Below are 24,920 nucleotides of genomic sequence, written 5' to 3' on the forward strand. Positions count from 1 at the left end.
CAGAGGCTTTAGGTAACTATGTAAAAATCTCCCTAGAATAACCTTGTTATAGAGAATGTTCAGTGTTATTGTTTTTAACTTAGGCTCCCAGTAGTCAGTAGCATTTTATTCTCCTGTCTGAATTTGTTGTGAATATCTTCTTTTTTTTTATATTATACTATATATCTTCATTTATTATTTTAAATATAAAACAAACATCTGATCAATATGAACATACAACTTATATATTATTAATCAAAATTTTTATGAATGCACCAATAGTGAAAGGCAGTAATTTAAATAATGAAGGTGTAAAACAATTATAAACTATGATTATATAGATGACACGATTTCAATATGGAATTTGAAAATGTGGCATATATGTGGTAAATATGATAAGAATTTTAAATATACACATATAACATAGATAAAAATTGTTGATAAGAATAACTTAATCTTAGGATTATAAAGGTACACGAGCATGGAATAATTGTCCCAAAATGTTGTACAAGAAAAATATAGAATAGATTATATTCTATTTGGAAGTTTTTTCACCTCAACAATTTAAAAAAATCAAAATTTGTTAGGTTTTTCTAACTTGACTTATTGTTATTTATTTGGTCATTGGTATATTTATAAGTAAATACATAATTAAAAAGCAAAGCGGAAGAGTATGCCATGAGAAATTTTGGGGAATTTATGAAGGGTATTTTGCTTAGAAGAATATTTTAAATACTCCTTTCAACATTACAATATTTACTCCTTTCAATATTTTTTCTAAACGTTCAAATTGAGGTAAATTTAAAAAGTTGGAAAATTAATTTTCAGCCTTCATAATAAAAATATCATTTAATAAAACTGGTTTTCTCATAGGTCTTCAATTATGGTTTTTAATCATAGTAGTTTAGCTTTCTATGTAAGTTCACACTTAATGCAAACTTATATGAGACGGGCAAAAATTAGCTATGGATAAAACTACAGCTAAAAATGTCATAGTTACGACCCTTATTCATGAATGATTCATTAAGGATAACGACCTATGAAGGATTATGTGTTCAGTACTTTGTAAGGAAGTACTGTTTTTAAACCGAAGGTTAAACAAGGAGTTGATTTTATTTAAGAATACGCACAACTGCTAGAGTTTTCCCTGATTTGGAGTACCCACCAGGAGGGCTTCAGAACCCACAGGATTGACTCACGGCTACAGTGTAATAGAAAATGATTATCTGCCACAGCCGGATTTGAACCCCGGTCCTTGGAGTTACTAGCATGGCGCCTTGCCACTGTGCCACTGCGTTCCCTACGTTTAAATTTGATATATTTTAATTTTTCATTATACCTAACATTTTGTCAAATATAAGCAAAAACATGTTGTTTTTATCACATTTACCCACTATCTCCCAAAATCGTGGGACCTTTATGCTCGTTATGTTCAGGTGATATTAAGTATAGGGAACGTCACTTTGTTGAATGTTTATTTTTTGGCTTTTTTCAACTAATTTATCTGAACTAATAGTAGATCTAAGTCACTAAAATGTAACTAATTATGAAAAGAATTTAAAAATGTTCTACCTTTTCTTTATAGATAGAAAGTCTCTTGTTTACGGCATCATTATAAGCCCTCTTTCCTTAATCCCGCTTCTTTTCTAAGAACATTAGTCGAGGTTTAGACTCTAAATCTGAAATACCTTGACTAATGTTCTTAGAAAGGAAAAATTGTCTGTTTTCATTATGTAACTTATTGTGACACAAATAAATTAAAAAAATCATGTTAGTTGAGTTAGTAGATTCGGAGTAGGAGAGATGGACGGACGCACGCCGTCCGGGATAAAAAGAAAATTTTATTCTTATATATTAAGTAAGCAAGAAGGGTGCCATAACCCTTCTCGCCTTCCTAGCAAAAATGACGCTGAGGGGTGGGGGATTAGGCCACGCCCCTTGAAGGCAACTTTACGTTGAAGTTAATAGGGATTTTGTAAATTAATGTAATTATCTGTAAAACCGTTGCTAATGTGAAGAGGGTGGAAATTGTAGTAAATGTTCTTTCCAATAATTTATTATATCTACAACGAAAATCCCTTAAGCCGTTCTTGAGTAATTCTTTCTCTGTTCTGCTCACACTTATATTAAGGATCCCAAAATATTACTGTTCTAAAAAGTAAAGAGTGAATATAAAATTGAATTAACTTAGTGAATTTTTAATTAATATTTCTAGAAACAACAAAAAAGTGACTGAGAATTAATAATAATTCAAAAAAGCAATATCAACAACAAAATGTGAGCTCGTTTTGAGTAATTCAATTTTTTCATCTATTTAAATTTTTTTAATACCCTTGCCTAGACATTTCCGGCATACGAGGTGCAACTCTCAACTGTCTAATATGACTTACCGGATGCCACGCCTACGAAAGGAATAGACCTCACTCGCCCTGGAAGCTTACTACCTCCATCATACTCTTTCCTCAAAGAGGTAACCTAAAATGTTTAGATTCAAATACTGCTTGACGGATAATAATTTCCCTAGCAGTTTTTTCTTAACCATCATTGACCGTCGGTCGGATTCCACGAAAACAACAGGATTCCTGTCTCCAATGTAGTTCCAAGACAGTGAGAATTTAAATCAAATAGGTATATAATATGTAGGTTTATAAATCAAACCTAATCAATTTATTTTTTTATTGTTTATTTTTTTGCGGTCAAATGAAAATAATTCATGGATACACCTTTAGTTAGCTGCACATTTGTTAAGTATTTTCTGTTCTTTCAGCTTTCTGTATTTTATTTTATAAGTTAAAATTTCATATTCTTAAATAAAATCTTTATAAGCAAAGATTTATGTTGACTTATCAAGAATGAAAATATGAAAATGCATTATTTTTTCAATTTGTTAGTGTTCATTAATAAGGCAACACTGGTGTAAATCCACAGTTCGGCTTTCCTCGTGCAGGTAACCTAATATAGTTTGTTTACCTGTATGAAGCTACTTTCGTAGTAGTGTTCGGATGAGTGTTTATAGTGATACTATAGAAAGTATTGTATTTTATTAAACCATTTCGAAGAATATTCTTTTTTTTTTATATAAGAGAAACATAGTTATCACTGCTAATAGTTGACCGGCATGGCGGATAAAGATGCTATGGATATTTACCACAAAGATTATGAAGAACATTCACAGGTAAGGATTGTTAATAGAAATTTGATTTTTTACTATACCATATTTTAGTAACAAATGCTTGGATACCAATCATTTTCTATTTTATTTATAACTTAAGAACGAATCTGTGATGATGCATTTTTAGGCTTTCTTACTGTTATAAATTCTTAATATATTCCTAATATTGTTATTTTCTTTTTATTTAATTTTTATACATCTCCTGTTGCACTCTTATCAACTTAATGGATAAATCTAGTATACTTTTATATAAATAAATGATTTAACATGGCAGAAATCAGGAAGTGTTAGGCTAAAACCTAGAAACTCTGAAAAGCATCAGTTTGAGATAGCGAAATGGAAATAGAAATGTTCACATGAAATTATATTCAGCTTGAATGAATAACAAATTTATTGACAAATTAGATCTATTAGACTTAAATTTTAGTTTAATTAAAGTAAACATGGTAAGCAGAAAACTATTAGTTAGCTATGAAACTACAAAAAATATTGTGTTATACTAAAACAAAATCATTTTAAAGTATCGTGTGGCTTTGTTGATAATCAGTTAAAATTGCATTTTAGTAAGCAATGCTGGGTTTCATTCTTTTTTAAAATTGTATCTGAGTATTCATTTCTATCATAGAATGGTTTGTTTTGGTTCTGGAAGTATATTTACTAAGCTTTTGACAAATTAATAATAATGATTTTTATTTTAGCAAGTATTTTTAAGTGTAAGTTTTAATTAATTTACTGCAAAACATGTAAACTTGGAGAATTTAAACTTATTAAATATATTAATAATTAATCTGTTAATCAAATTACAGTGATTTTTCAATATTAATTTACAACTGCTTTTGGTTTGGGTTAAGGTCTGTTAAAGTTGATTATGTTAAGTAATGGTTGGTTTCAGCAAATCATAGAGTGGTCTGTTTTAGTATGATTGATTTGTCAATTTGTGGGTAGGTAGGCAGGCTTGGTTAAAGCTGTTCTTTTGTACTAAGCTTGGCTTCAAATAGATTAACAATTGTACTTTTTTCCATTTTAAGTATCTTTCATTATGGTAATATTACTATATTATTGCCTCTCTCTAAGTAAGTTTGAAGAATACTTGAATTGATTAGCCAAAATATTCTTCAGAAAAAGATAAATAAATATACTCTTACCTATTAGATATTTAGAAAGGTTCGTTACTTTTATATTTCATCATAAAGAACATGTAAAATTTGTATTGCTAAATGATTTACTAATGTAAAACAAAAAACTAAAGTTAATTTTTGAAACATATGTTCCTTATCTTACTTGTTGTATTGATAAATTTGAATGTTTTATAACGTCTTTCACTTTATGACTTGTCTGTATATTATTTTTTATGATTATGTTGATTTAAAAACTTAATTTTTTTTATTATAACATATGTTTGTTTGTATATTTTGATTTGAATAATCAGTTGTGAGTATAATTTAAATCCATTATATCTCCACGTAAACAAACAGAATAATGTCGCCAACTAAACAGGCATGTTTGCACTTTTAATTTTTAGTCTATGATTATGTGACTCAAGTAGGCTAACTAAAACTTTCTTTAGGAGGATGGAGACCAAATTGATATTTATGATGATGTAATGGACCCTACGCATACTGAGAACTCTGGTAACAGCACTCCTCACAGTGAAGAGAATACCGAGAGTTTTCATTACTCTTCTTCATACTCTGGCAAGAAGTACCAGCTTTATATTGGAAATCTGACATGGGTAAATGATTATCTTGTGTAATGTTCTATTCATCTGGATTGGGGCTTGATTAAAGTACGACTTTGTCAAATCTAAAATCTAATAGTGTATATTTGTTCGTTGTTAGTTTTCATCAATATGTGTGCCTTACAGTTATAAAACTTTTTATTGTTGTATTTATCTTTTGGATACATGTATGGAAGTACTTGGCAAGAAATATTAGCTGACTTTTAAATAATAAAAGCAGTTCATAGCAATTAAAACTGTTCTTCAAATCCAATTTTTAGTTTATTATTTTGGATGAATTAATGAACCTTCCTAATAAAACAAAAACAAAAATTAATCCCTCTTCCTTTAGAAGGTTTTCATTTTAAGGTACATTGCACTTAAAACAAAATTTTAAAAAAAAGTTCCTCTGTACACCATCCATGGCTTTTCTCCGTAACTACTAGGCTAATTTTTTTTTTATATTTGGCACCTAAGTCACAGATCACCTCTCACCCCTTGGAACTCATTATTACCATCAGCAATTAAATTTTAAATGAGAACTTATGAGTTTTCATAGAGCCATATCTTGGCCATTCATGAAGATAGAGGAAAGATATAGTGATTTGTATCACTATCTAAAAGCTTTAAAACAAAAACAATTAAATATTATCTCTTGTACAGTGGATTTTTCGTCTTTTTATTTTTTTAGTTTTGTAAAGCCTTGTTACCAAGGGCACCTTTATCGCTACTTCTTTTCAATAGCTGAGAAACCTACTTTTATGAAGTATATTGCTTCAAAACATGCTTGATGCTTTGACTTTTAAGGTAAGAGAAAGTAAAACCCAAAATAATGTATAGAGAAAATAACTAATCCCTATTAATTAATACTGAAAATCCTTCCCTTTAATTTATTCATGGTGTTACATGCTCTTGAGAGATTGTGACATGCCATACATTGACCAATACTCACTATAAGTGCATGTTTTTAAGGTTAGATAAGTAAGACTACCATGGGGTGAGAAGGGTAGATTTGACGCTGATTTCTAATCTTAACAACTTTTTCAGTGTTGTTCGAATTAACTCATTTTTTAAAAAGTCTCTTCTACTTGTTTTTAATTAATGTTTCAATTTTAAGATAAAATAATCCTTAATTCAGAGTTTGGTTTATGGGTACCGAATGATGCATTCCCTTCTATTATTTGGGATATTATGATCTCTTGAGAGATTGTGACATTTAATTTTATATTACTGACATTTTAGAATAGACCTGTTAATTATATTTATATTTATGCCTATAGTTTTTAAAACAGATTGCTCTTTTAAAAACTATTGCCATAAATAATTAATAAAGGTTACATATACGTGTATATATATATATATGTTGTTGACCGTAAAGATTTAAGTGTAAGAAGATAGTCAGGGTAGCAGTCAAAAAAAGAACAAATAGTTTTAAACTATTTGTTCTTTTTTTGACCGCAACCCTGACTATCTTCTTATATTTAAATAAAGGTTACAGTATATATTACCACAAACTTTCAGTATGGCCAATGCGTAAGCCCTAATTCAGCAATCCATGACCTACATCTTAATTTTTTTTTTAATGAATAGTATTAAAGTTATTAAAAAAATGTTTTGATAATTTAAATATTTTAGTTACATAAATATTTAGATTCTGTTTCATGTTCTAGTGGACAACTGATCAAGATATCGCTGATGCTGTGCGCTCAGTTGGTGTACAGGATTTTTTAGAAGTCAAATTTTTTGAAAACCGGGCAAATGGGCAATCGAAAGGATTCTGCTTGATTTCTCTTGGATCAGAGGAGAGTTCAAAGATATGCCTTAAAGCTTTACCTCGCAAATATATTCATGGACAGAATGTAGTTGTCACCTACCCTACAAAATCAGCATTGACAAAGGTAAAAATCTTATCAAATATGTATATTCTTGTTATCTTTATCTTTTATATTTACCTAATTAATTATTGTTACCTCGTGTGTAAAATTTAATGTTAATACAACTCCTTTTATTTAGGTCAATAAAATTGTTGCTTAGAAAATTATGAAATTAATATGATAAGAATTATATATTTGTTTAGGCTTCCAGGTGTATTTCTTTGTTTGTATATATATTTTTAAGTCCATGAGTAAGGTTCTTTTGTCATCAAACTATTTTTCATACCTCATGAATTTATATTTTAATACATGTTGTAATAACTATCATTGAATAGGTTAATGCATTTGATAGTTTAGCCAAAAATTTGTTCAGTTCCTTGGATTAGACCATAGGTGTTGGACTGATGAATTATAAGCTACTTGAACACCCTTAAATGGGTTATACTACCCTTCCCACTGTATTCTCCACATATTACTTCTTCCAACTACTACTTGTTTCTATCAGTGACTCATAGCCTATCTGAACTTATGAGGGATGAAAAAAATTGGTTAATTCTTGGATTGCATCCAAAGGCCTGTCTTTCTATCATACAGAATTTGTATGAAAAATAAGAACGTCAAGAAAAAGGAGGAGGAGCATGCGATGGACAATACTTTAAAATTATCAATTTGTTATCATTAAATTAAAGCCCTAATTTTCATTAAAAAATACCTCTACTCTACTATTTACACTACCAATATTCAAGTTAATTGCTTTTAAATTAGCAAGGTTTTTCTAATTTCTTATGTTTTTTGTTGTTGTTTTTTTTAGTTTGAAAACGAAGCTAAGATGAGGTCACCTGCTACTGGTAACAAACAAGGCCAGCAGGGCCAGATGCCTCCTCGTGGCCAGCAGCCCGGGGTACTGACCAATGCGTTGCCACCAGACCAGGGACCTAGACCTCAGCACCACCAGCCACCGCACTACAACCAGCAGTGGCATCATAACGGCATCCGTCATCCTGGTAATTGTTACAATATCTTTGTTTGCATGGCTCTGGTTTTTTTTTTTTTTTTTTTTTTTTTTTTTTTTGTGTTATGGCTGGTTTTTTCTCACCTAGATCATCTTGTGATTTATGCAATATTTATTTATATAACCGACAGTTTTGCTATCATAATTTTGTTGAAGGGTTCTTTTTTTATGTTCAAGATTCAAGCTTAATAACATTATGCACATAAATTAAAATGTAGAGTTTAAATGATTATCTAACATATTTAGCCGATAAAAAAAAAAAAAAAATAAACAAAGCAAGACTAATGTTCTTCAGTTTCACATTTTATAGTCTCCTGAATTTCCCAGTGGACTTAACTTTTCTTTAGGCAAGTATTCTATGTCTTTTTTTGTTTTTGAGGACATTAAGGCATTCTTCCTAAAAGTTGTTCACATTTCTCATCCATTATCCATTAGTTCAAGTCTCGGCTTAAATTAATCAAATATCTGCTATTCTATTACAAGGAATTATTACCTAATCACAATAGAAAAATTGTAAAATGGATCAGATCATGATCTGGCCAGGAATTTCTTGTAATAAAAAAATATGCTTCATAATGATAATTACTGAAGAATCAGGCAATGGTTGGGTGATGATCAGCCATCTGAATGATTTGATATTATTTTTCTGGTGTAATTCATACCAGTTTTTGAAAACCTATGAACTTACTGCTTAAAAATAGAGAAATTTCATGAAAAATTGGAAAGGTCTTAGACTTCCTTTCTACGAAAGGAATATCAATTGTATATTTGATCTTAATTTTTTTTAAAAATTTTCTGCATTAAAAAAAATTATTTGTGAAAAATATAACAAATCCACTTTGTTAAATATCTGCCTTACTGACATTCATGGAGAAGGATATTTTGTCCGTTGAGATTTTTTAAGACTTACAAGATAGTATAACATGTATGTATAACTTTTTCCCAAAATGAATGACCTGTAAATTTAGTCCTGCAATGGGTGGGTCTTCATTTATACTTTATCTTTTGTCTAATATAAGAATAAGAAGAGCTAATTGGGAATGAAATTGGTTTCCGCATCTGGAAATTAATTCAAATACATTAAATTTATACTTTGTTGGCTCGTATTAAATTGTCTGTTATGAGGGGACTCGTTTTTGAAGTGATGTCCATTAAGAAAATTTTCATTGTATTAAAAATATTGAATGTTTTGTTATTGTTTTTTATCATTATAGTTTTAATTTGTATTAAATTTCTTTGTAGGACCTCCCAGGGTTCCTGGACCTCCTCATCATATGCAGCAGCAAGGTCCACCACAGCCACCTCCTGGCATGGTTAGTAATACACACCTTTAAAATATTTATAATTATTAAACCAACTCTGTTTAACAACCTTGAATAATATAAGGAAAACATGATGAATCTAAATATCAGTGTTCAAAAATTGTGTGAAGCTTAGTTCAATATAGTTTAATTAGCCACCTGTTTGTTACAGTTGTTTTTTTTTCGCTTGGTACTTATACATATTTCGCTAAATTATACATAACTAATCCATCATTTTCAGTACCCAGGACCTCCTAGGATGCCTGGGCCTCCAATGGACCAACATGGACCTCCTCCACCTCGTCCTGATTGGCCTCGACCTCCAGGTAATCTGTGACATATTTAATTAATAATTTGATTTTTTGTGATATTTTTTTTAATATTATGATAAATAAAGTTACAGTATCAAACAATAAAGTTATTAAGGAGAAGATGGTTGTATTTTATGTATATACTAGTAGCCCTGATGAAGGCTAGAAACTCTGGCCAAAACGTTGGCATTATTAAATAAGTTCTCTCAACTTATTTGTGTGATTTACTGACCACACCCCCAATCATCTGCTCCTCATATATATTATCTCCGGACAACTATCTTCTCATCATAATAAAGTTATTGTTACTTAAATTATATTATTCTGATGAAAGGAATATGGTCCGGGTGCGGTCAAAAAAACTCAAATAGTAGAAATATACTATTTTAATGAGCCCCTCATTGCCACATTCAAAGCACCTCGTGCGCGGGCAATGCGCCACTAAATGTCCAAATTTACCACATCCGTGACACTTGCGGTCCTCCCGCCGACTATTGTTTCTGGGTTTAACTGGGTTTAGGCTCATTAAAATAGTATATTTCTACTATTTGAGTTTTTTTGACCGCACCCGGACCATATTCCTTTCATCTTTACACACGGTCAATCAATAATCTTCCAGTATATTATTCTGCATTGAATAATTTTTTATCAATATTTATTAAAAGCTAGAAATAGTTAATTAAATATCTATTCATGCCTGCTGCAGGATTTCTGAAAAAGAGCAACATACATATTCTTAAAAAGTATTTATGTAGCATTTAAATTAGAACATCCTGAACAAGTATTAGTATACTTGTAGCAATCATAAATTAATTTATTTAGAACCGGTTTATTACAAAATTGTTGACCATGTATGTTGTGATAATGCCTTGAATGAGTTTATTGTGAAACCTTTTTTAGGAAGTCTGTACATGTTTATTGATGGTTAGCTAATGTCTTGTGTAAGTCTTTGTGTTTTTGATGCAACAGAACTCTTATGTCGGATCTAATTGGCTTTTGATAATCATATTGTCATCCATCATTGGTAACTAGGTATGTCACGTTTTCATGGAACAATCGCTTTATCATTTGTATATATTGATGTCAGTGTTTCATTGGATATGTCATGTAAGTACAGTGAATATGACTGGAAAGTTCATATAAAGTAAAAAAAAAAAAAGTTTAATATTTCATCAGATAATTCAATATTCTCTTCACAATGCTTCTCAGAGGGAACTTGAACTGTTTCCATTTCCACCGCTGGAAAGCTCCTTGAAGTCCTCTGTTTTGATATTCTTCAACTCATTTAGCATTTCTGTTTTGATGGTCTTTGTGCTACCCAAATAATCAGGTGCTATAATTTTGTTTATAGTGATAATATGAAGGCCTTATGTTTAGTTATTGGCTGCGTTTCATTACACCTTATTAGCGACCTACATTCAAAGCTAATCTATTAGCTAATACTAATCTATTACCAGAGCTTGTTGTGTTAGGTTTAGTCTTATTTTTTCTTTTGTTGCTTGTTTATTTTCCCATTAAGAATTCCTGTTTATTGATCTTGGTTGCAATTTCATTACTGTTTAAAGTGCCCATCTCACGGTTGCTCTGGGGTGTTCTGAAGTTTCGGATCCAACCATCAACAGCTTTGGCAAAACTGCTTTTCCAATTGCCAGGTTGTTAATCTCTTCTATCACCATGTTTTCTGAATATAGCACTAAATATCTCTTAGAGTATGACTGAAAACAGCTCTATTGCTTGGGGAAACAACAGGTTCTGAGAAATAGAGGATAACAATAACAAAGTGGCTTTTTAATTATGTATTTTGAGGATCTTAAAACATATCAATTAATTGGTAAGCTACTCTAATTTGTTATTATTTTTACTTCAGATAGTGGACAAATTATTAATAATTTCAATTATATTTAAAAAAAACAAACTTTAAATTACTTTTAAAAAATCCATTTCTGTTGCTAAACATTTCAATAACTAGGTAAAAAAACCTGTTATTAAATTCTAATCCTTACAACTGTATCAAGCAAGCAAGTAATCAAATATTGTCTTGTAAGCGCTAAAAATTGTGAAATAGATATTTAACAAACTTATACACTGTGATAATGATAGTAACATAATTTTAGATACATTACTCCCTGCTGTGGCATTAAAGAATGTGTCATGCTACTTTTTCTATTAATTATTTGAGTCTATTTTTATTAATAAAGGTTTTTTTCTATTTTGACTAATTTTTCTTCAATAATGAATTATTTTACTTTATATGGCTAATAATATTTTTCAATGTTTTGATTTGTATACTTAATTAGTTAGTTAACAAATAATGTATATCCCTTTCATTTTGAATTACTATATTGGTAATATTGTTTGGCCTTTGCCCAGGTATGCAGGGACCAGGTTACGGTCCAATGGTGGGCCAGGGCATGCAGGGGAAACAGCAAGGTATGCCGATGCCTGGCATGCACCAGCCAGGGCCTCCACCCCCTCGCCCTGCTCCGCCAATGCAAGGTAATTTTCTCTTTAAACAATTGAAATAATTATTGGAAACTTAAGAACTTTCTGAATTTTCTATGGAAGTTACTAAAAGATTGGCTATGACACAACAAATGAGATATTGACAACTGAAGTTGCCATTGACTCAAAATGCTGAAACCAGTGACTGGTTACTAACCCATAATCAGTTGGGCCATGTGTATGACTCTATTCAATCATATAGATTCTTATTTACTTCAGACTGGTTAGTGGTTGAAGTCACTGAGCTGTTTTTTTTTAGCAGGTCTATGTTGAACAGTTTAGTAGATGGTTTTAAAGTAACAAAAATAAATTAGGCTCATCTTTACTTAGACTGGATTCAATTTATATTTTATTTTAATGTCACTCTCATATATTATTACGTGCTTTGAATCAATACTTTGTGTGTGTGTAGACTTGATATTAATCAACCACATTAGTATTTGTTTTTTTTAATTCTGTTACTAAATATTAAAGGTGCTTGCTCTATTGAGAAAAGAGAGTTTTTGTTTCTGTTATAGTTTCAAGGTTTGTGTCTTTAAATTATGCCCTTTTTTTAAATATAATTTTTCTTCAATTGTTAAAATACCTCATTAATGAAGGTTCTGTTTTTAGGAATGCCTCCAAACCAGAACCCTGGAGGACCATACTTCCAACAGGCCCCTCCGCCTAGACCTCCTCCGCCAGGACCTTCGATGGACTTTGGGCCTCCTCCTCAGGCTAGGCCTCATCATCCACCTATGCAACAGGTACTGTGCTTCCTTTTAATGTTTTCATATTTTATTGGATTAATGTATGTGAATTATTCCTTAGCAGATTTTGTGTTATTCTCGATATTTGATTTTATACAGCTTCTAACTTTTGAATCCATTTTCAAATATTGTAGTTTTTATTTTAATATTTCTCCTTAAAAGTGTTATTTAGAGAACAAAGTATTCTCGATTGTTGTTAATCGGTGTTGTTTAATAATTGGTCTGCTGAAATGACTGATATCTCAATTTATTTTAGAAGTAAGTTGGTGTCTTATTTACTTATACAAAAGTAGGATTATAGTAATGTATTTGTTTGGTGACATATTTCGTCCAACTAGCAAAAAACTCAATTACTGGTTGTTATCAATTACAAAAAAGAAACTAGTATTTTAACAACCAGTTATTTTATTTTCCCAGCACCTCACTGATTATCTTATATGCAGTGATTATTGATGGTTACCATGATTACAGTAACCATGATTACTGGTTATCGTGATATGCTGATATTATTTTGTATTAAAGATATTATATTTATCAATATTTTATAAGTTGTAATACATTTTATTTTTTAATACTTAATAATGATTAGGTTTTATTATATTTTTTTTCAGTTTTTCAATAAATAAATGATTAAAAATCATATTTTTAGCTGTTAAATGTTTATGATATTTTCCCTATAATTTTCAGTTTTATTGCTGTTAATTTAGCTTTTCACACTTCCAAAATAGGAGTACAACTGAGAAAATCCTTATTTCTCTTCTTAAATTTCATTATATATATGTTTATATTATGATGTTATTGTATATTTTGCATGTTGCAACATGATTTTAAAAGAAGAATGATGCTTCTTTGATGAATAGTCCACTTTTTTTTTTTAGCTTATTCAGCTTATTCCTAGAAATAAAAAAAAAGGCCTCTATATTTTAATTTAATTTTAACAAAATTGAAGGGAAAAGGTTAATTATTAAGAACTCCATCAAAGTAAAGTCACAAGTATTGTGATGTAATATGTAATTATATTATTCAATTAGCCCTTCTTTTGAACATATGATATCTCAATAGAAACTAGGAGTACTTTTATTTCTTTCAACTTCTATTACCTTAGTCATAGCAAATAACAATAGCAATAATATCAAACATTTGTAAATAACCTTTATAGCCGGTGTTTGTTTTTTAATTACAATAATTCTCTCAGCTCATTTATAAAATTAAAATTCAGTGTAATCAAATCTTTGTACAGATACCTCCACAGACGTGTCTTAAGGTATTTTTTGGCTGAACTTGTTTTCTGTGTTCTTATTTTGCTCTTACAAGGAGAGTGCAAGGTCTTGGGTTACGGACTTAGTTTAAATTTTGTAGAATGGTAGATTTAGTTTTCCTGTTGATGAAGATATATGATTATAGGGGCCACTACTCAATAATGTTTTTGATATTTGCAATTGACAATGCAATTCACTCGTCAAATTCATTTCTGTAGCAAACAATTACATGTAATGGGTTTAGCGTAGCAGCAACAGAACAGTGTTCCTCATCGTTAGGAGTGGGGTTTGAACAGCAACCCGATCTGTTACAAAATATTATTCTATACTTATATGAATGATAATGACAAATAAAACTCTTATAAGGTTTCTAGTCATTAAAGACACTCCATTTCCACTTTATTTAAGCTCCATTATGTATCTTTATATGTAAAAACAGACATAAAATAAAGAAAAAGTTATTCACCCTCCACGAACTCAAACCCGACTCCTAACGATGAGGAACACCGATCTGTTACTGCTACGCCAAACCCATTACGTGTAATCCTTTTGTGGAACTAAATTTAATGAGTGAATTGCATCTTCAATTGTGAATATTTAAAAAATATGGAGTAGTGGGCCCTATAACCATGTATCTTCATTAACAGGGAAACTATATCTACCATTCTACAAAATTTGAATCTGTGACCCCAAGACCTCTTGCACTCTCCTTGTTAGTATTATTGGATGCTATTAATGAAGAATGGTATATTTCCTTAAGAACAGTTATAGTTTTGGACAAGCATTGGTTCATGTCATAATTTAAGTATTAGTATTTCCTCAATGTGCTTCTAAGTGGTGTATTATTTTGGTGTATTATATTCTTATTATCTTAGAGTATCAAAACTTTATATCAGATATACTGTTTGTTTTTATGTTTTTTTTATTCCGTATGGCTAATCGCGCCATATCTAGGATTAATAGTGAGTAATATTTTTATTTTGTTAAATCACTTTCCGTATAGCTAATTGCTCCATTAATTTTATGTTAATACTTCAGTAATGATTATTAATTTATTTATGGGTTTCATAGTAATGACTTAATAGAGTTCTTGAATTCAGAGGAGTTGGATTTTTCTTCTCATGAAATTTATGTTTGATAAGTTCTCGGCAGAACCGTCATGCTGTCCTCCTTTACATTCTATTGTGACAGTTCTTTAAGTGATATATATATATCATTGATAATATTACTTGTATTGGTTTATTTCACTACATATCCACAATAAGTACTTATCATTTATATTTATAATTTCTAAATTTAGTTATTTTTATCTTTCTCTAAGGCTCTTATATAATCTTGCAAAGGAACAAAACTGATATGTATCACATTGTGATATAAGCCAATATCAATCTAATACTTTTAAACTAAGTTGAGACACTTATCAAATCAAATGTCCAATGATTAGTTGGTTATTAAAGTATTTTCTTGTCAAATTTAAAACTTTTGTAAAAATTACCTTATATCATTACCATAATTTTGTTAATTGGTATTAAATAGTTTAATTGTAAGTGTTATCAACTCATTACTATTTATTAGACCTAGGATCTGAGACAAAAAGATAGCATACTATTGATTTTGTCCTTTGTTAATATTATTTATTTATTTATTTTTTTACAAAGTAATGTTGTTTATTAAATTTTAAAGCATGTTAATCATAAGTTAATAATTAAAAATACTATCTATGAGTAAATAAATAATACTTGATTTAAGAAATAGCAAAAACGGTGACTATGTTAGGGCCAATATTTTTCAATATGTAGACAAGTTAAACATCTAGAGTCTACAATGAATTTAACAAGAAATTGAAGTATATTGTTATTAATTGCATCCAATAGTAATACTAAATAAAACAATTTTTTGAACCAGAACTTAGTAAGAATGTGTATTCCAACATAAATAAACAATAAACAAGGTATAAGCCTTTTATAAAATGTAAAATATTCAGTTTTAGATTGACTGGAAAGATTCCAAGACTTCAACCCTTTACACTCTAATACTCTCATATTGTACACTGACAACAACATTAATTGGTGTAATTAAAACAACTATCACCCCTACGGTGACATGACTTATTTGCTTACTTGATCTTTTTAACTTTATTACATGTATGGTATAATTATCACTTTATATTTGTTTATGGAATAGGAGGGAGAAGTGTGAGTTCCATTGATTTAGTGATTGTTCATTAAGCTTTTTGAAGATGCTAATTTCATAGTAAAATCGTAAACCACCAAAATATGACAGTAAATTTGGAATTAGCATCTTTGAAAATATAGTAAATGATACCTGTATCAAGAATTCTTGAAAATAATAAATAATCAAGTATTAGATAATGGGGTTTATAAGTTTGATCCATAAAAAAGGGTAAACACTAAAATGTGAGAATTAGCAAGGAATATCTATCCCTATTAAACACATCGTATAAACTACTCTTCAATGTAATCTTCCCAAGATTACTTCCCTTTGCTGAAAATATTGTTGGAGAATATCAATGAGGCTTCCGGAAGGATACTAAATTTAATAATATCTTGAATTTTGTATTGATTTATAATTGTCAGTAATTTAGAATTCCAAAATGAAATAAGTTTTTAAAAAAATAGTTTTTGGCAGACTGTAACTTGAGTAGAATACTTCTAGTTTGATAAAATTTATTTCTTTTTAGTTTTTCATTACTTCGGAAATTATTTTATAGTTATGTAATAGGAAATTAGTTATTGAACTAGCATCAACAGTCAATGCTACTGACCTTCTCCCATGGACAACAAGGATGTTATAGCTCAGCATACTGTTCTTCTTTCTATTTTCGTAACCCTCTAACATATACCCGATCCAAAATCCTCTCCTTGTCTTTTGATCTGTAACCACTATTTGATAACAGTTCTTTGTAGTGTTATTGATAATCGGTGCAGTCATGAATACTAATAGCATAAGTCTCACTATATTTCTCGTGTTTAAATTATTAAAGTAATTTCATTTGACTTGATAACTTCCCATCTATTATCTGGCGCCCGAATAGTAACACTGACCATTAATTCAAGCTAACTATTCAAAAAAGATAAAAATTAATATCTCAAATATCTATTAAATAATTGTTTTATGACTTATTATCATCAATAATGGCCATGTATCCTGTTAAGATTGTTGTCAGGGCTAAAGCCTATTGAACTGTCTATAATAAAAAATAGTATTTAACACTCAAGGAACTTCACTTCTAAAACATGGAGTAGTCATAAAGTAATTATTTAATAGATATTTGAGATATTAATTTTTATATTTTTTTGAATAGACGACTTGAATTAACAGTCAGTGTCACTGTTCGAGAGTCAGATAATAGATGGGAACGAACAATATGCTGAGCTATAACATCCTTGTTGTCTGTGGGAGAAGGTCAGTAGCACTGCTGATACCAGTTCAATAACAAAGCTTCCTATTACATAAAACTGTATTTGAAATTCAGCCAAAGCATTACTACTACCTCCCTATAGAATGTTATGTATGGGGTATGGTTGTTTTGTTTTTTTTCTTTGAAATAATATTTTTCCTTGTATATATGTACATCCAGGATCCATTGTCCAAAAAAATTAATTATTTAGAAGTTAAAATTGTTTATAAGCAACCATTGTATCACATTGTGTGTTTATGTGTGTTTACTATGATTTTAATGAATAATGTTCTTTCCTGTTTTTTTTTTAAATTGGTGATAATTTAGTACAATGTCAGTCACTACATGTTATTTGATATGGTTTGTAAATATTTACATAATTTTCATGACCTTAATTTGTATAATGATTGAATCTTTATGTGTACAGAATATGTTTAAACTTATGTATGCATACATACTAGTTTATAATTATCCATTCATTTGTCCATTTTTTTTTTTTTTTGCAGATAGATAGTTTAAATTAAATTATTTTCATCTTCAGGATGGCTTGTCTAGTGTTACTGATTTTTATGTATTGTAAATTTATAGAAGGAGTGGTTATTAATTAATTTGGATTTTTAATAGATGACTATAATAGTATTGATGTATATGTTATTATGCCAAGTAGTACCCGATGGGCGGTCAGCAGCCACCACCTCAGCAGCAGCAGCTCGTGTCAATGGACAAACAGCCGCAGTTCTCAGAAATAGAGTTTGAGGAGATCATGTCACGGAACAGGACAGTTTCTAGCTCGGCAATATCAAGGGCCATCTCAGATGCAGCTACAGGTTATATTTCCTCAGAAAACAGAAGAAAATATTATTGTCTTGTAATTATTAAGTCAACTGACATCTGGCCTGTTATATTTTCTCAATAAATTTCATGAGGTGTTCAGTTTTATATTCTGAACTCATATTGTTATTGTTTATTGCATATTAGTTGGAATTAATATGATATTAATTGATAAATGGCTATTAACTTGTTTCAAATACAATAAATTATTTCAAAAAGTAATATTTTGTTGATTAAGCTTCAGGAATATTTCTTATTAAAAGCAATCATGTTTCTGATTTCCTATTTTGAACAATTCGTTGAATAGTTTGAAGTTACTATTTATTTCATTTCTAACATCTGTTTTGCCTGTAAAGTACCAGAATTAATAAAAATCCTTTATAAAAAAAAAAAAAATCTCTATTTTATTTTATATTGATAGAAGTACAGTAGGGTCAATCAGTTGTTTAATAATAAATTAATTATTTATGCCCAAATCAATAATGTAGGTTGTGAAAATATGCTGAAAAGTTAGTAAAATATTTTCAGAACATTATAGAAAGGAGCAGATGTCCTTAACAAATGCCTTTATTTTTTTCTTTTGCCTTTATTTACATTTTTATTTATTAGAATAAGATTATGTATATTTTCTCAATAGTAAATATGTATTGAGTGGTAAATATGTATACGCTAATACTTATTTTTTAAAAAATCATCTATTCATTAACTACAGGAACTCTTCATGCTATTGTTTACTGTTTTCTTTTAAAATGTTATATTCATTTCGATTTAAATTACTTACTTTTATTTATATCTATGTTATTCTGTAATAATTAATGATAACTTCACAGAACATAGGTACATTCATGAAGCTTGTTAATGACCAATTGATGGCCAGGTGTCAGTTGATAATGTTTTATCCTTTCTTTTCCTTTTTTTTTTTTTATTCCTTTATTTTTTTATAAATTAAAATATTCCATATAATGTTACTAAACTAGTTCATAAATTAATTGTTCTAAGATTCTTATTGTTGTATCATATCTCACTTTGTATCAGATTTTTTATTTATAACCTTTCTTCTACTTTATTATCTTAATGTTGTATTCTTCATGTATGCAACATAAAGAGCATTTTATTCACAAGATATAATATTGTATGTATCTTTAAGTTTTATTTGTAAGTTTATTGAATAGAATTAGTTGATTTTATTACCTCAAGTCAAAACAATAAGCATTGTTATTATCTTGTTTTTAGGTGAATTTTCCAGTGCTATTGAAACTCTAGGAACTGCTATATCTCTGATCAAACAGTCCAAGATATCTAATGATGATAGGTGTAAAATCTTGATATCCTCACTACAAGATACTTTGCATGGTGTTGAGGCTAAGAGATATGCTTCGAGCAGGAGGGGTTTGTATTTTCAACTTTTTTGATGTGATTGAAGCTCTGAAAACCATTTATAATGATTAAATTAATTTTTCAGAACGGTCCCGATCTCGTGATCGGGCACCTCATAGAAGGTCTCGGAGGAGCAGATCTAGAGAGAGAAGTCGTGATAGGTATGAAAGAGTGCTAATACCAATATTTATATACACACATAATTTAGTATAATATGCCTATATAATATGTCTCATTCAAGTAATTAGTTTAAATTTTACTATTATGCTGTTAAAATTAAAACTTTATTTAATAATTCTATTGTGTTGGAACATATAAAATGTCATTTTTCAGGTTATAAAGCAAATGAAATGAACATATTTTAATGATTTTATTTTTATTTAGTATAACTTTCTTTAAGTTCTTAAGTACTTTCTTTAATATAACTATCTCTCAAAACTCTAGATTTTTTTTATACTTTGTTTAAAACAACTTTTTTTTCTATAAACTTGAGACTGAAACTTTGATCTTAGAGAATATTTGGTTTCAAAAATGCTTCAAATTGTTGACGAAATTGGGACAAGTGAAGTAAATATGATGGAAGTGGAAGAAATTAAATTTTCAGAACATTTAATGTATTTATCAGGTAACTTAAAAATAAAAAATGAATTTCAACTATTAAAGAACTACTGATATTTGTGATACAGTATTAGTCTTGCAAATATATGCATATCCAGGAACTTAACTTCTTCACATGAGTAAGCAAAAGTAGTGGCTAAAATTTATAGTAGATTATACTTAAATAATTCCCAATTTTTCTACAAAATTGGGCCAAATAGGAAGAGGCATTTTCAAAATATAGGTCTCAAGGAAACATTGATTGGCGCATGTGAAAGTGAATACATTGGGTGGAATTAGCTTAAACCGATGCTAGACCTCATTTACACTAATTTCCAATTAACTTTTAATTTTGGGCCAAATAAGACGTGAGTGAAAGAGGTGGATGTTATATCGCTACTTTTCTTGTAGCTTATTTATTCTTTAATAGTAGCGCAACTGAGGAAACAAAAAGTTTTGGTTTTATTTAAAGTTGGACACATTCCAAAGATAGTACTGTAGACTAGGGTTAATTTCTTTGCTGAGGTCGTCTCAGCCTACAGACTTTCCTAAAGCTATTAGAGTTTTACAAATTAACTTCAATCTATAGAATACCTAAAACACAAATTAAAAAAAAAAATTTTTTTGTCAGATGTACCCTTCAACTGTTAGTATATTGGAGTGGAATTTTTGGCCTATTGATCCTTTCTTGCCAGCCATTAGGATTTAAATGGGTACTGATCATTCCTCTGCCCTGAATTTTTTGTTGTTTGTTATGAAATCCAAGATAATACACCTGGATTATATCTGAGTTCAGGAGGGTTATATCTCTGGTCTGTGTGGTGGTCCAAGTCTACTTTGTTCTGGTCGACCATCCCACTAACTTTCCAAAGTCTTTCTAGTGTGCTCATACTTCAATTGTCAACTACATTTCTTCCCTTTGTTAGTCTAACTGCTAATTAATCGTGGAATAGAAGTGTTCTTTACTTAATTACCCATGCTAACAAACTTCATTTACTCTTCTCCTTTTCTAATTAAGAACCAATTTTGACTGTTGGTTTTTTGAAAGCTAGTGAAGACTTAATCCCTGCAAGGGGTATTATCGCATTAACTACTATTCCTTCCTTTACAGATTTCAAGTTATTGGAGCTAACTAAAGCTTGTTTGCACCTTTAGCTAAACTAAAGCTTGTTTGCACTCTTTTACCAGCACGGAGGTCACTTCAGATCTTGAAGAGCTGAGTGAATGTTTGAATTTATAGTAATACTCGCTTTGTCACTGCTGATCGCTTATTGAACATGCTATATCCAATATGATAAAACATTATACATGTGTCTGTTTGGTGGACTCCTGAATACGGTTGTGTATTTATCTGATGAAGCGATATCAGTATGGTGCCCATATTATCTTCCTCTCATAAGCTACTGTAGACAATTTTTTTAGCTGGCTGTATCAGCCCTTGGAAAGCCCTATTTAGGGAGCTTTGAGGTTGTAGGAACTTTGTTAAGTTCATTAGTTTAGTATAATAAAATATATTTCAATATTTTGTCTTGATTGTTCTGAAGTGTTGGCATTTAATGCAGAGTAGTGTAAAATATGATTTTTTAAAATTATAAATTTGAACTATCTTTCGTTAGGTACTATGGTGAGAGTGGTGGAAGCAGCAGTTATGGTCGGGAGAGATCCAGGAGCCGAGAAAGAGATCGAGAGAGGAGCCGTGATGAAAGGTAATCTAGCCACAGTTCTAAATACTGTATACATCACTTATGTTCCAATTGGAGATTTTTTGCATACTGTAATACAGGTTGTCTACCAGATTTGGAATAGTCTGGGAATATAAAATTGTGACAATAACCCCTCTACATTTTATCCAAATTATATGTTACTTCAACCATTGGAAAGCTAAATGTCTCTCTCCTCTTTCAACCCATGTTAACACCATTTAGACTTACTGCCCTTAAAAGCACAAAATAGTTGTTTCTAATACAGAAAATCTTTTCAAATGTTTTATTTTATATCTCTGATTCTAACTTATTTAATTAGGTCCATTTAATGTAGTTCATAGAGTCCTGTCCTATACATCTCTTACGTTTCATGTAGTTGAGTAATGTTATTTTTTTTTTATTGTTCAAAAGTAATCAAAGGTTTATATAAGCCAAAAAAAAAATTCTTTTTGGAAAATTCATATTGAGGAATTTCTTAAGGTGCTGAAAACAAATATCTACTTTATTTCATTCCCAAAAAATTGTTTACTACACTTTGATAGTTCAGTTTTGTCACCGAAAATAACAAAAATAGTATTGTTTCAAAATTGTACTAATATTGAAGCACATTAAAGTTATTATTTAAAAACTATTCATATTTTAGATGTATTATAAATGATGATATAATAATAATAATGCAGCAAATTTTGGTCCTTTTTTTTTCCCAAAGCATTCTCAGAAGGTTACCATAGTAACTTAATCTCTTTTTAAGTCTCTATTTATATATTTTGCAACACATTGATGTATTAATTTTTATTTTACATGCTTGTTTTGAATATTTTAATTTTTTTTAATGTGCAGCTCATCGCATTTATTGTTAATATTATAAATAATTTTTCCTTAACAGTTCCAGGTACTATGAAGAAAGATACCGGGAAAGAGAAAAGGAAAGGGACAGAGACAGAGATCGTGAAAGAGAGCGCGAAGGAAGACACTCAGAGAGGGAGCGAGAAAGAGAGAGCACAAGGACTTCTTCTAGGCACTAAATTCTCCTATAAATCAGCTCCCTTTGCTGTCTTATTTTAAGATATTTTATCATTTACTTATATATCTTAGTACTTTGAAGAATTTGTGGACTAAAAATTCGATAATTTTTTTTTAATTTTAAAAAACCAGTTTAATAAAATACTTTTATTTTGTTATTGACATACTGTAAGTACTATCAAAGTTTATTTATGTCTCTAGGTGTTTACTGTATATACACTTCAAGAACATCTATTTAACACAAATTCTGAATTTTTTTTTTTTTTTTTTTTAACTTATGATTTTCTTTTGAACTTTGCTATCTGTGCATTGATTTTGACTAAGCAATTGTAATTTTAAACCTGATAGCAGTGTGTATTTTTAAAAATTGTATTCCAGAAAAATAATTTATCCACGATGGAAGATCAATTAATTTACTCTTGTATTCTTTATAACTAGTTACTTTAAAAAAAAATTATTTTGCTTTACCAAAAATCATGTATCAATAAAATTCACATATATTGTATAGATAATGGTTGACCATGTATGTGTGTGATTCCAGGATATGTTTTTCATAAGAAATAAATTATACATTAATTTTTGTATATATATTTTTTAATGTTTTTGCTATCATTACCATTGTAGGGTAGTATGTTCATCCCCAGAACTTATTCTCTTTAATTAAAACTGTAAATTTGTTGTACAATCAGGATCAACATCATTCATACATATTAAAAATTATGGTACTTATGTAGATGATGGTCCTTGAGTTCTGTAGGTGCCAATTATGAGAAATACTGCATTGTAACTTTTCGTATCAGTTATACATTTGGTTAAGAAGGGTGAAAAGTTAATGTGCTTCTATCTCCAGAGATTTATTTATTCTGTTATATCAGTCATTGATCAACCATAGAGTTGGTAGATCCGCCATTCAGAGGATAATTTATTATTTTTAAGTTACTTGTTATGTGAATTTGTTTTTAAAGTTATTTTTTGTTTCTAGAGATAACAAATTAGTATTTGTCATATTTATCTTGAGTTTTCAAAAAATTTAGAATTGCCTTCTGAAAAAGAAAAGTAAAATATTTCTAAATCTGGCCCCAACCTCAACTAAAAATGATTTGTTTCCTTGGGAATTAAAAATGAACAGCAGTGATCCCATTTAATCTAAAGTAACAATAATTAATGTTTTAATAACCAGAGCCCAAATTTGTTTGCATGCATTTGTTTAACAGCTTATCTGATATTTATATCAATTAGTGTACTCATGTGCCATTTGCTCAATTTTATTTTGCATAGTATGGAAATATTATTTGCCAATAATTTCATATTTAGATGATTTCAATGAAGTAAAAATATTAACAAAAATTAAATTTCAACAGGAATGGAATTTCAGATTACGATTCTAGGTTGAGGGTGATGTTTTGTTGTATTCATTGTTAATGGATACAACAAAAAATCAATGTGTTTCTCAACCTTCATCAATTAAATTATTAAAATATGGATTTTAGTTAGTAGCTTGTTTTTATTAGAAGCAGTATTTATTATTATTTTAAATTCCACAAGTGCATAGTTTTTTCTATCTTGAATTTGAAATAGATGGTGATGAGACCCAGAGTTATAAAAGGTATGTTAAATAATTAGTAATGCAACTCATTTTCATTTACAGTCAGCCATCTTGGTATTTTGTCAACATAAAAATAAGAAAATCAGAAAATAATATATACTGGAAGATTGATCATTTGTTATAATAAAAGGAAGATGGTCTGGGTTTTATCAAATAGTGATTAAACTATTAATATTGAGTCAACATTTCGTTCCACGTTGCAGGGCTTTCAGACTCGAAGTTAAAGCGAAAGTGTATATATGTATGTGTAGCGAAGGTAAATACACTTTCGCTCTAACTTGGAGCCTGAAAGCCCTGCAATGTGGCAAATTGTTGGCTCAATATAAATAGTTAAATCTCTATTTGAGTTTTTATTTAACTGCATGCGGACCCTCTTCCTTTTATTTTAGAAAATAAATCACCTCTTTTATTGCTGAGCAATAATATTTGGAATGATAAAACTAAGCTCTTTTATTATGTATATTTAATTTTTGAATCTACTTCACT

At 29.5% G+C, this 24,920-nt stretch overlaps 1 protein-coding gene and 1 long non-coding RNA gene across 2 annotated transcripts in view; one reads left to right on the plus strand and one right to left on the minus strand.

Moving 5' to 3' along the window:
- Positions 1-4,311, minus strand: part of LOC106690802 (uncharacterized) — a 16,710-nt gene extending 12,399 nt beyond the window's left edge. Inside the window, exon 1 of the long non-coding RNA XR_001344676.3 lies at positions 4,297-4,311. This is a non-coding gene — a long non-coding RNA (uncharacterized lncRNA). The remainder of the gene's footprint in view (positions 1-4,296) is intronic.
- LOC106690800 (cleavage and polyadenylation specificity factor subunit 6) lies at positions 2,903-23,412 on the plus strand. The gene is made up of 13 exons (XM_014436374.3): positions 2,903-3,154; positions 4,719-4,883; positions 6,539-6,766; positions 7,554-7,746; positions 8,997-9,067; positions 9,297-9,381; positions 11,737-11,862; positions 12,481-12,614; positions 17,965-18,124; positions 19,362-19,517; positions 19,591-19,666; positions 21,719-21,808; positions 22,692-23,412. Exons 1-13 carry the CDS (start codon positions 3,098-3,100, stop codon positions 22,828-22,830), a joined length of 1,680 nt encoding a protein of 559 aa, XP_014291860.1. The 5' UTR covers positions 2,903-3,097; the 3' UTR covers positions 22,831-23,412.
- The last annotated feature ends 1,508 nt before the right edge of the window (positions 23,413-24,920 follow it).

Source organism: Halyomorpha halys, unplaced genomic scaffold (assembly GCF_000696795.3).
Source record: "Halyomorpha halys isolate HHAL.00 unplaced genomic scaffold, Hhal_1.1 Scaffold1876.1, whole genome shotgun sequence".
In the NCBI taxonomy this organism is placed as follows: domain Eukaryota; kingdom Metazoa; phylum Arthropoda; class Insecta; order Hemiptera; family Pentatomidae; genus Halyomorpha; species Halyomorpha halys.

What these genes read in the sequence shown, in the direction of transcription:
- LOC106690800 (XM_014436374.3), top strand. Translation starts at nt 3,098, where the DNA reads ATGGCGGATAAAGATGCTATGGATATTTACCACAAAGATTATGAAGAA. An exon ending in ATTATGAAGAACATTCACAG is followed by an intron (nt 3,155 to 4,718) that starts GTAAGGATTGTT and finishes AACTTTCTTTAG; the next exon opens with GAGGATGGAGACCAAATTGA. An exon ending in ATCATCCACCTATGCAACAG is followed by an intron (nt 12,615 to 17,964) that starts GTACTGTGCTTC and finishes TATGCCAAGTAG; the next exon opens with TACCCGATGGGCGGTCAGCA.